This window comes from Hoplias malabaricus, chromosome 18, assembly GCF_029633855.1.
Source record: "Hoplias malabaricus isolate fHopMal1 chromosome 18, fHopMal1.hap1, whole genome shotgun sequence".
Classification (NCBI taxonomy): Eukaryota; Metazoa; Chordata; class Actinopteri; order Characiformes; family Erythrinidae; genus Hoplias; species Hoplias malabaricus.
Genome location: NC_089817.1, coordinates 918,791 through 937,989, shown reverse-complemented (window position 1 = coordinate 937,989; position 19,199 = coordinate 918,791). Strand labels below are relative to the sequence as shown.

Here is a 19,199-nt window from a genome sequence, read left to right as displayed (position 1 = left end):
GTCTGGAAGAAAAGCACATTTTTTTGCAGGGTAAAGCTGTGCTATTTTTCCTCTCTTGTCTTACAAAACCAAATCACATGATTTTCCTCTGAAACCTACTGCAGACCATTTTATAACACTGCTCGTCTGCTCCAGTCTTTTTGATTCCTGCCATTGCTGCAGGCCTCTTCACTTATTGCAGTTACAAAAGAACAGCTGATGCTAATATCCTCCTTTTCTGAGCTCTAGACAGAATTATCCATCTGCACCCAAATTTCCTGAATGAATCCAGTGATGGTTTTTAAATAAAATTTCGTACTTAAAAGACAGAGTCAACTTTTACCATTTAAACATCCAGCCACCATCCATTTATAAAAAATATGAATAAATGTTATTTATGTGATTTACATTTTATTTATGTGAAGTCATTAAAGGACAATGCTTTTTATTTTGGTTAAATGTGCCCTCTAGTGTCTAAGATTGAGGATTCTTAAACTGAGTTGTATGATGTGAAGAATACAGGAATCAGGTGTAATTAAGGTATAAATATAAACTGCTGACCTAAAAAGACTGAAAATTCCCAGTACACACACACACACACTCTGTACACGGTCTATAAAAACTGTGAATTTGATCTTTAAGCACATGAACTTACTACAAATCCCAACATGCTTCTTGCCTGTGTGCAGTGTCTACGGTTGCGGGGGAAAACACTGTTCTCTGGATTGTTTCTGAAATTCCATTGCGGTGTAAAAACCCACTCATGGAGGAGTGAGATGCTAAGAGCAGAATTTGAGTAGAAGTTTGAAGGGTGGTCCTACAAATCTCAGAAAGAAGGGACTGGTCTAGACAGACCTGGCAGCGAATGTACACTAGACAAGCCCAGATTGAATTCAGTCTTGAAGGAACCTCTGAATCCATGGAGCAGTGAGATGTGGATCCATGGCCTAATGCTTTTTCAAGAATTCATTTCAGCACCGAGAATAAGAGAAAGTATGTAGTGGATGTAGGTAGTTCATCTGTGTTGAGGAAGAAATGTTCATCTGGTGGAAAAGTTACACTGGGTGATTTTTCATCAGGAAGAACATCTCTGGCAGCACTGGAGCCCATCTGTACCATTGAGTGCAGAAAATGTACATCATACATACAAGACCATAAATCACCTACCTTAAATAACAGTGCAGGATCCTAGACATAACTTTCAGTTCAAGGACGGAATGAAAGGGCAGTTTCAGTTTGACGGCAATAAACTGTTTTCCCCCTGGGATTCTGGAGATATGGTTTAGATTGAGGACTGGTCTGGACAAGGTTAGCTTTAAATCATCTGTACCAAGAGCAGCCAGCACATAGTATTCAAAAAGCCAGCTCTTTAGTACTGACCTTGCAGCATTGGTGCCATTCAGACACTCAAGAATCTGAGTGTTAATATTCTTCTATACGGTAGTGGTGCATTGACGGAAAAAAAACACAATTTATGAATCAATATGATTTTCATTTCTGAGGTTATTAAGATATGGAATGAAAACTTCTATATTTCCATTAGAGATCATGAATAAAACAATGGTGTCACTTGAATTGAATGCTAACACTGATCTGTTTCATTCAGAAATATTAAAGTTTTTTTCAAGATTAAGCAAGAAATAATAAAACTCACATAATTAATTTCCACAGGAAAATCAGTGCACGTCCGTGTGCACAGTATAAACGCTGGCCACTTTAATACCATGCCTGATTTCTTGTCATTCTTCCTTAGAATCAGTAACTTATTTGTTCTAATCTTTCTTACCTTTAGATTACCTGACATCTCTGAAGGGGCATGCACCATTCTCTCTCTCTCTCTCTCTCTCCGTGTGGTAAACATTGGTCTCTCCATTTCAGTTCCTGAATACACAATACAACAATACATTCAGTAAGTAAAACAGGAAAATGTACTTTGAGAAGAAAATAATGGCAACCAAATGATTGACCTGAAGAACATCTGAGTTATTTATTTATTTGTATTTATTAACTGTATTTGGCATTACCTTGCTTACCTCAAAATCATCCGTCATCTTCAAAATGGGATGCCCTTATCTCTTCTTCTCCAGGGTGGTGACTGTCTGTCTCTCCCTGAAGTGCAAAAAAACATGGTAAGAAGTTAGGTACCATACTGCTTCATTGTGGAGGATGATTGTTTTAACATAATTTAAAATTACCAGCTGCTATTTATACTGTTTAAATTTCATGTTTAAACTTTATTTATAAGTGTCACATTAAATTCAAATGTAAATAAACATTTTTTTTTTCCTGTAAAGCGGTGATTTTGTTTATTGGTAATATGTATAATCAACTAAAATAGCAGAGCACCAAGCCTCCAACAGGCTCCATAATGAGCACCATACTCAAGTTCATTTGAGCAAAATATGAAGTGATAAAAACTTAAATGTTATATTATATATACTAAATAACATTTTGGCCAGTGCTTAGTCACATTTACCATGAAGCTCCAATTCAAGACAGCTACATTAATTACTGACTATCTGAAAGATGAATATCAGATACATAGAATAAAATTATGACTGGTCATGAATCCAGTTAAAAGTATCCTATATTGACTTTATTATTAAAATACCATAAGTTATTTACCATATAAATAAGATTTTAAATACATGAAACTAAGAATTCTTAGAAGCAGATTTACTTTGTACATTTCCTGAATGAAAGTTAGAGACACAGAATTATATTTCTACGTAACTTTTAATGTATCTTCAGATAATCGACATCAATCTTAAACATGTCACTGCTGGACGGCTCACTAATCACAAACGACTACGACTAGTCAAAACACCGTTGCATTTAAGCTATCGCTAGCAGCATAATTATGCCACCATTATTCAAATAAGCACAGGATTTTCGACATTTCTTTCGACGTTTCATCTTAAAAAGAAAAAAAACGTATCTTCTCCGTGTATCTGATACGGTATTTTCAGGACTGTGGCATTTTCGAAAAATAAAAGTGCAATTTTATGCTAATGTCACTAGCCTAAGGCACACGTTGGAGGTCTTTTACAAGAGGACGAATAAACAGAAATAATTAAGGAATAAGGAAATAATTCAGATATCGTTTGTGGTTAGTATAAGGCTTTTTTTTTTTTTTTATTAAAAACACATAAACCGACTTGCTCAATACCTCCACAGTCTCTCGATGTCCAACGGACGAAATTCAAATTTGACTCAGTAAACCGTTAAAAATGGTACAGTCCGCTGTAGGGGTGCTGGTGTTGAACGTCTTTCTAACTTTAATTGGGACAATTTTGACTTTTACCGCTAAACTGGAATTACGCCGCCTCCCGACTTTGAGGTGTCCCTTAATTAATCTTTCTTTTCGAGGATTAACGTCTTAATTTGGCAAAAGTGTATAAAAAGACTCCTCTATTTTTCAGTTGTTCGTTCTACGATGGTTTGAATTATGAATGTCGCTTCAGGTTAACACTTTAAACTGTTACAGAAATGGTAGGTTCCACTCTGGGGGAGTAGAGTTATATATTTTCTCTAACATGAATAGGGAAATGTATTTATATTTTTTACAGCGATATCGTATATTTCTTGATAGATGGTAGTTTTTACTCTTTTTATTGCTGCTCATTTTAATTAACTCAGGAACTTTAAATAAATAAATAAACTATACACACCACACAGTGGAAGGATGTCTAATGTCTAATATATTTATCTAAGTTCTTAATTTTTCTCCTTATAACTTAATTTGTGGAAATTAAATAATTAAATTAAATAATTAAAGCGTGGACTCATTGTGAAATGTCCTTAGAGGACTCTGGCTGGTAAATAAGGATAAAACAGAAAGGGAAATAAAGTCTACTTGGACGTGCCAGAGGTTTTTGTAACTCTAAGTTTTGAGAAACCTGTGATTGAGCTCTGGGAGGTTGGTACTTGTGGTTTGTCACCGGTCATGTGTATTTGAGACCACTAATTAAGTTACTATAACTGCCAATTACATATAGTGGAAGCCATAGGGCTGTGGTGTTTATGGGAAAAACCAGGACTGAGTATATTTTAAAGAATATGTGTCATGGATCAGTGAAGGAAGTAAAAGACTTTCTTCAGTCTTGGGTGGCCACGTCAGGGGGCAATTTTGGGCAACAACCCGTGTTTCTTGAGTTTGTTACCAGGGCCAACACAGAAAACTGAGGTAAACTAAGGGTACACAGAATGTGTTAGAATCTGAAACAAGTAGTCTGTTAAAAATCACCTCATAAAGTTACACAACAAAGGCCTGCACATGGCCCTGGCTCAGCCGGGACCAGACAAAGCCAAGGAGAAATAGGCAGCTTGGAAAATGGTGTGGAAAAAGACATTGTGTTTGTCTTATGGGCAGTTAAATGGTGCAGTCTAAAGCCTATCATACAATGTTGTTTACAGGCTGGGCTGCAGGATCCCTTGAGACCTGATTCCTTTTTTACTGGATAGCAACTCTCAGAGTTCATCCAACAGTCAGACTGATCAACATGTGTCAAAACAGTTCTGGAATGATGACCATAAAATTTATGTCAAACACTTTCAGAGTGGATAATGTTTGGATAAAATCAGATGTTGTTTATTATTCATATTATTTATGGGATTAGACATTTCAGTATCCAGGGTTTACACTTTGTTTACTGTAAAAGGCTGTAAAATGATCATGAGAAAACAAATACAATTTTACTTTCTAATTATAAATGAAAAAATCTTGAGTGTGTGATTTTGGGGCTGCAGGTATTATCACTGTCTATTGGCCAATGGTCAAGGGCTCCTTAGTTCAACCCTCACCTCAGGACAGGAAAACAGCTTAAAAAACAGCTTCTGCTCCTCGCTCCTCACTGCTGTTCTCATTATCATTTAAAGGAACAGGGCTGTTAGAGAGGGGGATAACCCCACGCTGCTGTGGGGTTTAATCCTTGTGATATTTTGAACAAAGCAGGTCACAGATGTTTCATTAAGACTCCAGAACTGTGTTCACTTTTGGAAAAGTGTTATAAATATCATCAATGTTGGATTAGAACCTTGTATTTCCAAAATGGTTAGTTTATTTTAACAGTAATTTCATGTAAAAAAAGGTTGTATTCCAAGCGATTTTGGAACCTAATTAGTTAACGTACTAAAATGAAATTCTCACACACTGTAATAAGGTTTCGCTCGTGTGGTGATGGTACAAGTCCATTCAAGGATTTGGAGGTGTTTCCAGCAAAATGTGAATCTGTTCCAACGTGGATTTTTTGCTCAGATATCCACCTGTGTGTGTTTGATTTAAAACTGAATGGTTCTTTCACCCTGAAACTCTGTAGGTGGGGATTTTGCCACCTGTGATTTATGAAGGTACGTAAGTAATGATGTTTTTCCATACACACAGCTTTCCCCTTAGGTAATGTAACATGTAGGTTTACACTGCAGCGATGCAGGTGACGTTGAGAAGGCTTTAAAGAACTCTGACTTCATCACCATCCAGATGTTCCAGAGGTTTTGGCTCCTTGAAAAGTGAGCAGAATAAAAAAACAAACTCTCCTGCAGGAGGTGGGGAAGGATTAGTAACATTTATTCATGTACAAAAGTCAAATATCGCTAGACGTGTAATTCCCTGTAATGTTAGTGTTAGTTTTTATTGTGGCCCAGAATAGTGCACATAGAGAATGGAGTACACAGTCCAGTTCCTGTGCTGACAGATGCTGGACATTCTGGGAAGATCCACTGACCACAGCTCACTCACTCAGGACTTAAGGAAGTTTTTAGAGCTGCTACTTTACTTTTGCCCTATTGCCTTACATTTCCTTGAGTCTTAATTTATTCAAGTGAATATACATTAAATGACTTCCCTGTTTCTCTCAGCTCCACTGACCACACAGTAGCACTTTTTAGTTCTACAGTTACCGACTGTAGTTTATCTGTTGCTCTGCATACTTTGTTACTCCTCTTTCCCCCTGTTCCTCAGCGCTCAGGACCCCCACAGAGCAGGTGTGATGTGGTGGTGGATCATTCTCAGCGCTGCAGTGACACTGACGTGGTGGTGGTGTGTTAGTGTGTGTTGTGCTGGTGTAGAGTGGATCAGACACAGCAGTGCTGCTGGAGTTTTTAAACCCCTCAGTGTCTGGACTGAGAACAGTCCACCGACCAAAAACATCCAGCCGACAGCGTCCTGTGTCACTGATGAAGGACTAGAGGACGAGCGACACACACTGTGCAGCGACAGATGAGCTACTGTCTCTGACTCTACATCTACAAGGTGGACCAACGAGGGAGGAGTGTCTCACAGAGTGGACAGAGAGTGGACACAGGGTTTAAAAACTCCAGCAGCACTGCTGTGTCTGATCCACTCTACACCAGCACAACACACACTAACACACCACCACCACGTCAGTGTCACTGCAGCGCTGAGAATGATCCACCACCACATCACACCTGCTCTGGTCTTGACCATTGAAAAACAGGGTGAAAGGAGGCTAAAAATATACAGAGCAACAGCTGGACCACAGTCTGTTGCTGGTCAGTGGAGCTGATGATAAGGACAATGAGTGTAAAAACATAACGTCTGATTGGTGCAGATTTAGATGCTGAATTCAACCCTGTGTTTTTTCCTTTCCTTTTCTCTCCTCCTCCTTTTCTCGAAGGTCATGTAGCTCACGTTTACAGCTGCATAAGAAGCGGGGTGTTTGTAAGAAGGAATCATAGGCGCCTCCAGTCTCCTCCTCCCTCTGTTCTCGCTCTGTGCTCGCTCCATCTGCTCTTCTCTCCTTGCGCATCTGCTGCACCAAGCGAGCTCCACTCCCGCGCTTTCTGAGCCATGTCAGCTGCGTTTAATTCCTTCTTCTAGCGTGGATTTGAGGTCAGAGAGGCGCACACGAGCCCTTTGGAGTACGACTTTCCCGTCGAGGCGAGCTGCGGGTTCGCAATGGCTGTGCGTAATTTTGGCACCGTCCTTTACGCATGTGCGCACGTATGTCTGCTGAGCTGCGTGCTACAAAGTGCGCGTTCCCAGCGCGAGCCGAGGCCCGCGGGGCTCAGGAGCACTGTCCAGTGGCATCACAACGGGAGACTGTTCAGTTTACTGAGCCACGGCTCTGAGTACCAGCCGCCGCGGAGAAGGGACCCAGCTGCAGCCGCAGCCGCTGCTCCAGAGAAGCCCGAGGATTCCAGACCCGTCGCCGTCATCAGCAGGCCCGCGAGGATCCCGCAGGAGCGCGCGAGAGGACGCGGAGGGGCCGGGGGAGCACAGAGGCGCACGGTAGAGGTGAGCGTCACAGCGATACTGAATACTGAAGGAGATGCTCCGTGGTGTTGCTGTGCGTAGTGTGATGGTTTTTATGTGTGTGTAGTGTGATGGTTTTGTGTGTGTGGTGTTGCTGTGTGTGTGTGGTGTTGCTGTGTGTAGTGTGATGCTGTGTGTGTGTGTGTTGTTGCTGTGTGTAGTGTGATGGTTTTTGTGTGTGTGTTGTTGCTGTGTGTAGTGTGATGGTTTTGTGTGTGATGTGTGTAGTGTGATGCTGTGTGTGTGTTGTTGCTGTATGTAGTGTGATGGTTTTTGTGTGTGTGGTGTTGCTGTGTGTAGTGTGATGGTTTTGTGTGTGATGTTGTGTGTAGTGTGATGCTGTGTGTGTGTGTGTAGTGTGTAGTTTGATGCTGTGTGTGTAGTGTGTAGTGTAATGCTGTGTGTGTGTGTGGTGTTGCTGTGTGTAGTGTGATGGTTTTGTGTGTGATGTTGTGTGTAGTGTGATGCTGTGTGTGTGTGTGGTGTTGCTGTGTGTAGTGTGATGGTTTTGTGTGTGATGTTGTATGTAGTGTGATGCTGTGTGTGTGTGTGTGTGGTGTTGCTGTGGGTAGTGTGATGGTTTTTGTGTGTGATGGTGTGTGTGTGTTGGTGTGGTGTTGCTGTGTGTAGTGTGATGTTGTGTGTGTGTGTGTGATGGTGTGTGTAGTGTGATGGATTTTGTGTGTGATGGTGTGTGTGTGTGTGACAGTGTGTGTATGTGATGGTGTGCGTAGTGTGAAGGTGTGTGTGTAGTGTGATGGTTTTTGTGTGTGATGGTGTGTGTGTGTGTGATGGTGTGTTTATGTGATGGTGTGCGTAGTGTGAAGGTGTGTGTGTAGTGTGATGGTGTGTGTGGTGTTGCTGTGTGTAGTGTGATTGTGTGTGTAGTGTGAAGGTGTGTGTGTGTGTGTGTGATGGTGTGTGTGTGTGGTGTTGTTGTGTGTAGTGTGATGGTGTTTGTGTGTGATGGAGTGTGTGTGTGTGATGGTGTTTGTGTGTGACGGTGTGTGTAGTGCGATGTTGTGTGTGTGTGTGGTGTTGTTGTGTGTAGTGTGATGGTGTTTGTGTGTGATGGAGTGTGTGTGTGTGTGTGTGATGGTGTTTGTGTGTGACGGTGTGTGTAGTGCGATGTTGTGTGTGTGTGATGGTGTGTGTGTGTGTGTGTGTGTGTGTGTGTGAAGGTGTGTGTGTAGTGTGATGTTGTGTGTGTGTGTGTGTGTGTGTGTGTGTGTAGTGTGATGTTGTGTGTGTGTGAAGGTGTGTGTGTAGTGTGATGTTGTGTGTGTGTGTGTGTGTGACGGTGTGTGTAGTGTGAAGGTGTGTGTGTGTGACTGTGTGTAGTGTGATGTTGTGTGTGTGTGATGGTGTGTGTGTGTGTGTGTGTGTAGTGTGATGTTGTGTGTGTGTGTGTGTGTGTGATGATGTGTGTGTAGTTTGAAGGTGTGTGTTTGTGTGTGACGGTGTGTGTAGTGTGAAGGTGTGTGTGTAGTGTGATGTTGTGTGTGTGTGATGGTGTGTGTGTGTGTGTGTGTGTGTATGTGTGTGATGATGTGTGTGTTGTATAAGGCAAGGACAACGTGGTGCTTGGGCAGAAAATACTCTTTCAGGAAGTTAACTCTGGAACAGATTTTAGAAAATCAACAGATCACTCCACCCAGCTCCAAAACACAAACCCAAACCGTGGAGGGGGAAACAAGTTATGGAGAAAAACAGGAGGACAGTGGAAACCATAAACCGTGGTCCTTGTGTACACACACACCCACAGAAGAAACACATCCCACAAACCAACCACAGCTGCACACTACATCAACCCCTCCACCTTAACTGCTCTCTGATGTGTAAGGACTGTGCCGGATCAGTCACAGTATCATGAGCTACACTCAGTATTTAAGGAGCACTGACTGCATGCCTGTGATGTCTGCAGAACCCCAGCTTTTCATCAGCACTTTCACAGCTGTTTCACGACAGTGTGCCAACATTGTTTGGTTTAGCAAAGTGTTCTTAGCAAGTGTTTGGCTAATCAATATTTCATTTTTTGTGTGTGTGAGTGTGTGTGTCATTTTAGGTGGGTTTCTGATATCACTGAGATATTTGTGTTAGGCTAACATTATGATATTGATGGTAGACTAAAATTAACTTTATTTAAACACTCACATGGTAAATATTTCCTAAGTTTTGAATGCCTGGCTAAGCTAATGTTGCTGGGTTGCCATGCTAAGCTAATGGGTAATGTAAACACCCCAGATGAGTATGAGATGATGTTAGGCCTAAGATTTTAATACCTTCAATTTATAATCAGCACAAATTATTGCATTAACCTTAACTTTGATTTGTTTTACTAATACCTGGGCTTCATGTGTACACAATATGTCCAGGAATAGTACTATAACATTAAGTGTAATATTAAGCTTTAGGCTAAAATAGTATTACATTACACATAATAATAATAATAAGACTTTAGCTTCTGTTGCCTGCACATTTTAGCATGTGAAACATTGCTTGTATACTGGACGTAACATCCCTTTTTTAATTAGTAATACACAAAGTGACACATGTCCAGCGTACCATCGCACTGTCCTACTGCGCACACACTCAACGCCACTAGTCTGAAACTGCTGGAGTGACACTCCAGCAAGTGTAAAGTTATGGCTCTGCATTCAGACTCTCCTTGTTGCAGGATACACTGCTGTATGTAAAACTTTATCATTTCTGCACTTTTTATTAATGTAAAGGTCCCCACTTAATGTTTTTATGACAATCTTAAATAATGTCAGATATAAGTTAAATTGCACCGGTGTGTAGAACTGTGGTGTTGCTGCTACACAAGTTCCTGGCCTTGGCGTCCTGGCTTTGGGCCACAGTCTGTGAGGGGTATGAATGTGTTCTCCCTGTGTCTGTGTGGGTCTCCGTTTTTCACCCACAGTCATAAACACATTAACAGGTGGATTGATTGTGTGATATTGTTCACAGTTGTGAGTGTGTTCATGTCAAAACATGTGAGTGTGTGAGTACCTGGGTGAGTGTATCCAGGGCATGTTCTGGCCTTTCGCCCATTGATTCTGTGTAGGGTGCAGACTCCAGGATCCTGATCAGAATGATGAACCTGTGAGTGAAAGTATATCCAGTGATATGATCTTGTTTCTGTATGACCCACTGTTAGAGAACAAATGGGACTGATTGGGAAAAGCGTGTGAACAACAGTGCGACAGAGGATGGCATGGTGGGAGATGACCCCTATAACCCGTACAAATCCACTGACCAAGATAACCCTTACTACAACTACTACGACACGTACGAGAGACCCAGCCCCCGAGAAAGACCTGGATACGGAACAAGGTACTTTCAGTACGGTAAGGGTTAATGTTCCTTGTGCATCAAATGCTCCAAACTGTTCTTTTGCGAACTGACACTGATGCAGAGGCAATGTCACGTTAACCTCACGATAAAGTACTTGTCCTCAACTTCCAAAGTGCTGGAGGCATCGTGTGGGGGCTAGTTAATGTAGCATTGGGAGTCTTGCCCAAGGTCTCGTATTGGTGTAGTGTAGTGTGGTTGACTGAGAGGTGACGTGTGGAGAGCACTACGCTACATCAAGCATTTACTGTACATTATTCCTGTGTACGTTTTTAAGAGTCTGAATGTGCTGCAGGTTTGCCGGACCTCGTGGCGGATCCTTACTACATTCAGGCGTCCACCTACGTCCAGAGAGTTCCCATGTACAACCTCAGATGTGCTGCTGAAGAGAACTGCCTCGCGAGGTACGAGAAACAGAAAAACAATGCCATTTTTCATGTGATCTCGAAATAAGGGAGGGTGGGAGGGCGAGGAGAGCCAGAGCCTCGTATCGGCCGAGGCCATTAGTCACAGAGAGCTCTGTAAAACTCCTCCAACTGAAGAGTGGAAATCAGAAGAGGGAAAAAGTGTCCTGCTCTGGTGGGAAGGGGTGGAGATGGATATTTTTGAGGTGGAAGATGGTTTACATGAAAAAACCATCAGCAAACAGACTGCAAAAGCTATTAGTGACTGAATCATACGTTTACTGAGAGCAGAGTGAGGGAAAAAGCAGGAAAAATGCAGGAAATGTGAAACAAGATTTGTTCCTATGCTTGAAATGCACTCACTCTGCCAAGATACACTTCAACAAAGACATTTTCTTGCTGTGTCTGTTAGGCTATACGGGCCAAAACATGCTCCTCCACTGCTCCTTTTAAAAGGAAGGGTAGCAACAGCTTTAAATTTTCTAGGAAGTCTTTAGCCCAGATATTGGAACATTGCTGTGAGGATTTGGTGACTAGCACTGGAACATTGTTGTGATAAATCGATAATGTGAAAATATAATAATAAAGTCATGTAGTTATATACTGATATAGCAATATTGTTATTGTGATGTACTGATATAGTGGGGGCGGCACGGTGGAGCGGCAGGTAGGCGTCGCAGTCACAGCTCCAGGGTCCTGTTGGTTGTGGGTTTGAGTCCCGCTCCGGGTGACTGTCTGTGAGGAGTGTGGTGTGTTCTCCCTGTGTCTGCGTGGGTTTCCTCCGGGTGACTGTCTGTGAGGAGTGTGGTGTGTTCTCTCTGTGTCTGCGTGGGTTTCCTCCGGGTGACTGTCTGTGAGGAGTGTGGTGTGTTCTCTCTGTGTCTGCGTGGGTTTCCTCCGGGTGACTGTCTGTGAGGAGTGTGGTGTGTTCCCCGTGTCTGCGTGGGTTTCCTCCGGGTGACTGTCTGTGAGGAGTGTGGTGTGTTCCCCCTGTGTCTGCGTGGGTTTCCTCCGGGTGACTGTCTGTGAGGAGTGTGGTGTGTTCTCTCTGTGTCTGCGTGGGTTTCCTCCGGGTGACTGTCTGTGAGGAGTGTGGTGTGTTCTCTCTGTGTCTGCGTGAGTTTCCTCCGGGTGACCATCTGTGAGGAGTGTGGTGTGTTCTCCCTGTGTCTGCGTAGGTTTCCTCCGGGTGACCGTCTGTGAGGAGTGTGGTGTGTTCTCTCTGTGTCTGCGTGGGTTTCCTCCGGGTGACTGTCTGTGAGGAGTGTGGTGTGTTCTCCCTGTGTCTGCTTGGGTTTCCTCCAGGTGGCTGTCTGTGAGGAGTGTGGTGTGTTCTCTCTGTGTCTGCATGGGTTTCCTCCGGGTGACTGTCTGTGAGGAGTGTGGTGTGTTCTCCCTGTGTCTGTGTGGGTTTCCTCCGGGTGACTGTCTGTGAGGAGTGTGGTGTGTTCTCTCTGTGTCTGCGTGGGTTTCCTCCGGGTGACTGTCTGTGAGGAGTGTGGTGTGTTCCCCCTGTGTCTGCGTGGGTTTCCTCCGGGTGACTGTCTGTGAGGAGTGTGGTGTGTTCCCCCTGTGTCTGCGTGGGTTTCCTCCGGGTGACTGTCTGTGAGGAGTGTGGTGTGTTCTCTCTGTGTCTGCGTGGGTTTCCTCTGGGTGACTGTCTGTGAGGAGTGTGGTGTGTTCTCCCTGTGTCTGCGTGGGTCCCACCTGGCGCAGGACTCGAACTCACAACCTCCAGGACCTCCACAACCTCTCGAGCTGTGATAGAGACACTACCTGCTGCACCATGGTGTTGCTATAGTAATATTTCAATAACCTGATATTCTGCTATTTTTGAAATAGTGATACCGTGACAGCGTTTTCTTCTCCTTTGTGTACAGTACTGCGTACAGGTCGAGTGTGAGAGATTACGACACTCGGATGCTGCTGCGGTTCCCTCAGAGAGTGAAGAACCAGGGAACATCGGACTTCCTCCCCAGCAGGCCACGCTACGCCTGGGAGTGGCACAGCTGCCACCAGTGAGTCACATCTGTCTGTTTCACCACTACACCACATTTCACCCTTTCACATTCTTTCTCACTTTCCTGTTAGTTGTAGATTAAAGAGGGTACAGCTGGTCCCGTGTGTGTTTAAGGGCTTATCTTAATTGGATTAATCTCCTGATGGGTGTCTGGTGGAGGGAATCGTAGTCAGAGGAATTTAGAGGAAAGTGGTCTGTGTTCTTGTCTCAAGGCAAACAGTGTAGAGGCCCAGGCTCTGTGCTCCACCGTGGCAGATGTGGTAATGGTTCTCTGAGCATAGTTTAGTCCTGAAGTCAGCTACGTTTCAGCACCGTTTATGGAGTACATGTGGCTCGGCTCCACTTCACACAATGCCATGAGTCGAGAAGTTCAGAGCGGTGAAATTAGGCTCAAAAGCGGCTCGTATGAGCTCAGCCCTGACCTGTGTTTATTCTGCGAGACGCATAGCGACACTTTTCTGGCCTGGTCTTCCCCCTAATCCTTAAAATAATCAGGAGAGAACGTGCTGTTCCACACGGCCCTTTGCAACAAGTTAACGCAGTGCATTGTTGGTTTCTTTAAAATGGGATCTTTCCTCCTGTGTCCCGTTAAACGGCTAAATTAACCTCGTAGCAGGTGAAATCATCTTTAATCTATAGTTATTATAGCTACCATTATATTCCTACAATAAAAAATAAGCCAAAACAATAAAACCACTTCCTAAAATCATTGTTCAATTTTAAAACCTCCACTTACCACACAAGTTCACTTTGGACTTCTACAATTACACACCGTGGTCTCTCTCGTGCTCTGCGTACTTTGTTAGCCCCCTGCCACCCTTTTCTTCAGTGTTCAGGACTCCAGCAGCATAGAGCAGGTATTATCTGAGTGGTGTATGACTGTGGTGGTGGTGTGTTTGGTGCTGGGACTGGGAAGTGCCCCTGTACGGTCAGTGGAGATGATCACATGGACAGTGAGGGTGGAAACAGGGTTATTTTATATTGTTTTGGCTGATAAGTGTAAGGATAGTTTAGATTGACTGGCCAACGAAGTTGGAAATTCCCACTGAAGTGCAGCCACCTATGTTCACACCATTCCACATTCCCACACTTTTCCCAGCTTCCTTCTCTCCCCCGGGCTCCGTATCTGTGCCTGGAAGCTTGATAAGTGCATTTGTGTGTTTTCTCAGAGGGAACTCAGACATCTGAGTAGTCTCGAGTGGTGTTGTTTACATTTAACTGACACTTTTGCTCAAAGATGTGTAAATAAACCGTAGACTCCATCACTTTGGAGCAGCCTACTCAAACATACCATAACACAGCGTAATCACTGGAGAGATGAGCAGATTGTCTGACCTCTGAGCTCCCACCGCTCGTTCCTGGACATGCTCCACTCACATGAATGTTCTTTCAAAGCCAGTGCATGGACTAACTTTAAAGCAACAATAGGTTGTGCTCATGATCTGTCCGTACAGCTGCAGGGTTTAATTCACATTTACAGCACTGTCCTGTAATTGAGGGGGAGGGTCGAGGCGGAGGTTCGAGGGGGGGGGGCGGTCCTAGTTTCCTAGTGCAGTTTCTGCAGTGCTGAGCCTGGAGTAGCAACAACAGTGGCTCTATTCTCCCTCTTGCAGTTCAGTGGAGCATCACAATAACTGTGAAGCTGTATTTTACGATAAACATTCCACCTAGTGTTAATCCCATTTAACGTAATGAATGTGTCTATTCCATTTTACTGAGTACACACCCCAGAGTGACAAAACATAACCATGACCTTCTTGTTTCTACACTCACTGTTCATTCTGTTAGCTCCACTGACCATAAACATCACCCTGCAGTTCTACAATTACAGGTTCTAGCCCCCCCCCATGTTGCTCTGCATACTTTTGTTAGACCCCTTTTGCCCTGTTCTCCAGTGCTCAGGACCCCCACAGGAACATGTACTCCCCAATGTCTCCTGTGTTTTCCCCAGACATTACCACAGCATGGACGAGTTCAGTCATTACGATCTGTTGGACGCCTCCTCTCAGAGACGTGTGGCTGAGGGACACAAGGCCAGTTTCTGCCTAGAGGACACCTCCTGTGACTACGGCTACTACAGGCGCTTTGCTTGTACAGCTCACACGCAGGTGAGGCCATGCCCCATCTCCTGTTCAGGGTCATTAAAGGAATAACGTTTTTAAAATGGTTTACCTATTAACATGGACAAAGAACATAACAGTTATGATTTTATTTATTTGCTTTGTCATCTTCAGTAACAGACATACATTCATTATCTGTAACCGCTTATCCAGTTCAGGGTCATGGTGGGTCCGGAGCCTACCCAGAATCACTTAGCACAAGGCAGGAACACACCCTGGAGGGGGTGCCAGTCCATCAGAGGGTGACACACACTCACACACACATCTATGGAGAGTTTTATGCCAATCCAGCTACCAACATCCGTTTTTGGCGCGTGGGAGGAAACCGGAGCACCTGGAGGAAACCCACACAGACACAGAGAGAACACACCACACTCCTCACAGACAGTCACCTGGAGGAAACCCACACAGACACAGAGAGAACACACCACACTCCTCACAGACAGTCACCCGGAGGAAACCCACGCAGACACAGGGAGAACACACCCCACTCCTCACAGACAGTCACCCAGAGGAAACCCACGCAGACACAGGGAGAACACACCACACTCCTCACAGACAGTCACCCGGAGGAAACCCACACAGACACAGAGAGAACACACCACACTGCTCCCAGACAGTCACCTGGAGTGGGACTCGAACCCACAACCTCCAGGACCCTGGAGCTGTGTGACAAGCAAGTAACCCTACTGTTTGGACAGTAAGTGACTGTGGGAGAGGGTGAGAGTCAGAGGGAAACCATGTGGGGCTGTGCTGGTTGGACAGTAAAAACCATTTCTAGCGCTTGTCTTCCACAAAAATAGAAGTGTAGAGAAGTGATGGCCTCTTCTTTAGAGTGTGACCCTGATTTCATGCGATTTACAGATACACATCTTCAGTTTAAAACAAAGAATGCTGACCAGAGTTATGCACATGTTTGTGTTTTCACTTGGCCCCTCAGCCCCTGATGGCAGTTTAAATGTTTATTCTAGAGTTAGCCTGCATTCTGGCTCTTAATCAGATATGCTAGTGGGGTTTTGGCTCTCATGAGTGCATGCTCTCTCTCTCTCTCTCTCTCTCTCTCTCTCTCTCTCTCTCTGTGTGTGTGTGTGTGTGCAGGGTCTTAGTCCAGGATGTTACGACACGTACAACGCTGATATTGACTGCCAGTGGATAGACATCACTGACGTGAAGCCTGGAAACTACATCCTCAAGGTAAACAAAGCTGTAAACAAACCGACCAGTGGATCTGAATTAGTCAAAACTAAGAACATCACCAAGTGCAGCCTGCACAAGGAGTTTCTCCCTTTCTTGGTGCAGCTGAAAAATCTAGCACTGTGCTTTGGAGCAGTGGAACCGTGTTCTCTGGAATGATGAATCCACTTAATACCTATGGGATGAGCTGGAGTAGTGTTTGTGAATCAGAACTATTTATTCAACATCTGCACCCGAGCACTAATGTTTATGTGGCTGCAATCAAGTTCAGTTACATCACAGAAGAGTAGAAGCTGCCACCGCAGAAAAGGGAGAGCTCCAGATCGATGGCCTGTATTTCAGAGAAATGTTACATGCTCTGTATCTCTATATAAATATAAACCAAGTCTGTTTCTTCTCTCATCACAGATCAGTGTGAACCCCAGTTACCAGGTCCAGGAATCTGACTACAGCAACAACGTGGTGCGATGTGATATTCGCTACACCGGAAACTACGCTTACGTCTCTGGATGTCACGTCTCACAGTGAGCTTTACATCTTCTGTAGGGTTCCTGGTTTAGATCAGAACGGATCTTGCATTAAGACACTTGATCTGTGAGTGTACTGTAGACTGGAGGCTGTTACTTCAGGGGCACAAGTGGGGCACAAGGAGAGCCGTGGGAGAGAACCTTGGCTCAGACTCTAGACTGTAGCAGAGTTGAAAATGAAGAGGTGGAACTGACTACAATGAAAATTTGTTGTTTAAAACATTTGGAAATTATTTTACATTTTAAATAAGACAAGTTTATTATAGCAGAGAGAGAGAGAGAGACAGAGAGAGACAGAGACAGACAGAGAGAGAGAGACAGACAGACAGACAGAGACAGACAAAGAGAGAGAGAGACAGACAGACAGACAGAGAGAGAGAGAGAGAGAGAGAGAGAGAGAGACAGACAGAGACAGACAGACAGAGAGAGAGAGACAGACAGACAGACAGACAGAGAGAGAGACAGACAGACAGAGAGAGAGAGACAGACAGACAGACAGAGAGAGAGAGAGAGAGAGAGACAGACAGACAGACAGAGAGAGAGAGAGAGAGAGAGACAGACAGACAGACAGAGAGGGAGACAGACAGAAAAATAAAAATTGTAGATTGTTACAAAGTTTTCAAAGACAGAGGGCGTTTTTGACAGTGGTCCTTCATCTGTTTTGCACTGAATGTGCTTCTGATGCCCAGATGTCAGTTGAGGAAAGAAAAATGTCGGTGGAAGTGCTTCTGTTGATGGAGGGCAGTTGCTGAAGGACCAAATATCGTGTGTTTTTACTGAAACATTGTATACTACTCTACACTTCTAATACTTCTACATCGGTTTCTAAAAAACAGACAGAGGTCTTTCGGCAACTGCCCTCCAACAGCAGACGAAGCAACAGAAGCACATCCTCCTACATTTGTCTTTAGATATGTTCCCTGTTCCCTGCCCTGAAGTTAGGGTTCTCCTCCAAGCGCGTTGGTGGGAGTTGACTGACTGTTTTTCTGTGCCACACTGAAAAATGGGTTCGTCCATAGCATGATGTTTTTTCTGTTATTTGTCAGTGAATGTTAACACAGCACTAGGAGTTAACTATCCACAGAGTAGACACATCTGGGCAAAACCTGTCTCACTTTGTGCACTTCAGGCTCAGTCACAGCATTGTTTACGGCACGTTTTGTGTGGGCCAGACCTGAAATATCTTCCACAACACACTTGATATCTGGTCCAGAGCTAAAAGGATAAAGTTGGGGCAGCCATCTTTAATAAGACATCTGCAGATGTGCCACATTTGGGCCAAGCCTTCATTGCCGGTAGTGTTTAGTGTTTTCAAATTCTGCAAAAAAGGCAGAAGATGGTAAAAATAGAGAGTCAAGGTTTTGTAAGTGACAGTGAAGATGTATTAATGAGCTGTTTATTTCCTTTCACTGGCCGTGCACTTTCAGATTTCCATACCTTCAACCTTTCAGTTTATTACTCACCTACGCAACCAACACTCACCTCTTCCTGAATGTATCTCGAGTCATGGAACGTAACTTTACCATTTCTTTCCTTTCAGATATTAACATGTGTTCAGATGTTCTTCAGGACCATGAGAGACATTACAACTACGGAGAGCTTTATCGTGAGCCATCAGGAAAATCAGCCTGGAAATATCAAGAGGAACACTGATCCAGAGCCAGAGAAACGTTCGCCTCGAATTAAATCATAAATAATCAGAGATGAAGCATAGGTTCAATCATGTAGTGCATTATTTTATGTTTTAATTTCTTTTTTCTTTGATTTCTTCTGACATGTTATTGTTGAATTACTTGATAAGATGTTGGAAAGCGTTGAAAATGTAACAAAAAATGTTGTTTACAAAAATAAATATGTATGAAACCTTCCTGCTGAAGATGAAATGGTTAATCTGATGGGATCTGTTCATCAATCTGACCATATTTGCCTCAGCTTTCAGCTCAAACGTGTGCTAGAATGATATCCCTGTCACTATATTTGTGTATTCTGAGTAGATATTTAACAAAAAGCTCATATTACTGCAACACTTTTATATGTATTATGTGAAAATTACTTGAATAAATCACATTTCATTCAGTAAGACAAACCAGGGGAGTTTTTTTCTTTTCTTTTGAGGATTAAATGCTTGTATTATATAAAACTGTGTGGTCAAAAATAATTATATATGGTCATTAAATGTAGGGTGACCAGACGTCCTCTTTTACCCGGACATGTCCTCTTTTTTAGACTTTAAAAAATGTCCGGGCGGAATTTCACAAACGTCCGGCATTTTGTTTTTCTAGCGCTTACATAGAACTTCCAGAAGTTTCCTTCACAAACTAGTCCCGC

The 19,199-nt window shown here is 43.5% G+C and overlaps 2 protein-coding genes across 6 annotated transcripts in view; one reads left to right on the top strand and one right to left on the bottom strand.

The window, feature by feature from the left end:
* Positions 1-3,227, bottom strand: part of sftpba (surfactant protein Ba) — an 85,977-nt gene extending 82,750 nt beyond the window's left edge. For 2 of the 5 annotated variants that reach the window (XM_066651777.1, XM_066651775.1), the window contains exons 1-3: positions 3,149-3,227; positions 2,013-2,088; positions 1,766-1,860 (exon numbers count right to left, since the gene is read on the bottom strand). In XM_066651777.1, the coding sequence (XP_066507874.1) occupies positions 1,766-1,852 (87 nt within the window). In that variant the 5' untranslated portion in view covers positions 1,853-1,860; positions 2,013-2,088; positions 3,149-3,227. Of the gene's footprint in view, positions 1-1,765; positions 1,861-2,003; positions 2,089-3,148 lie in introns of all 5 variants that reach the window. The other 3 variants (XM_066651779.1, XM_066651776.1, XM_066651780.1) reach the window with 3 other exon arrangements.
* A 3,364-nt stretch (positions 3,228-6,591) lies between these two features.
* loxa (lysyl oxidase a) lies at positions 6,592-18,947 on the top strand. Its single transcript, XM_066650886.1, has 8 exons — positions 6,592-7,234; positions 10,413-10,602; positions 10,902-11,010; positions 12,891-13,028; positions 14,982-15,138; positions 16,249-16,344; positions 16,753-16,868; positions 18,412-18,947. The coding sequence occupies exons 1-8, from the start codon at positions 6,896-6,898 to the stop codon at positions 18,416-18,418; spliced, it is 1,152 nt and encodes a 383-aa protein (XP_066506983.1). The 5' UTR covers positions 6,592-6,895; the 3' UTR covers positions 18,419-18,947.
* Positions 18,948-19,199: the final 252 nt, after the last annotated feature.

What these genes read in the sequence shown, in the direction of transcription:
- loxa (XM_066650886.1), top strand. Translation starts at nt 6,896, where the DNA reads ATGGCTGTGCGTAATTTTGGCACCGTCCTTTACGCATGTGCGCACGTA. An exon ending in CACAGAGGCGCACGGTAGAG is followed by an intron (nt 7,235 to 10,412) that starts GTGAGCGTCACA and finishes ACCCACTGTTAG; the next exon opens with AGAACAAATGGGACTGATTG. An exon ending in CTTGTACAGCTCACACGCAG is followed by an intron (nt 15,139 to 16,248) that starts GTGAGGCCATGC and finishes GTGTGTGTGCAG; the next exon opens with GGTCTTAGTCCAGGATGTTA.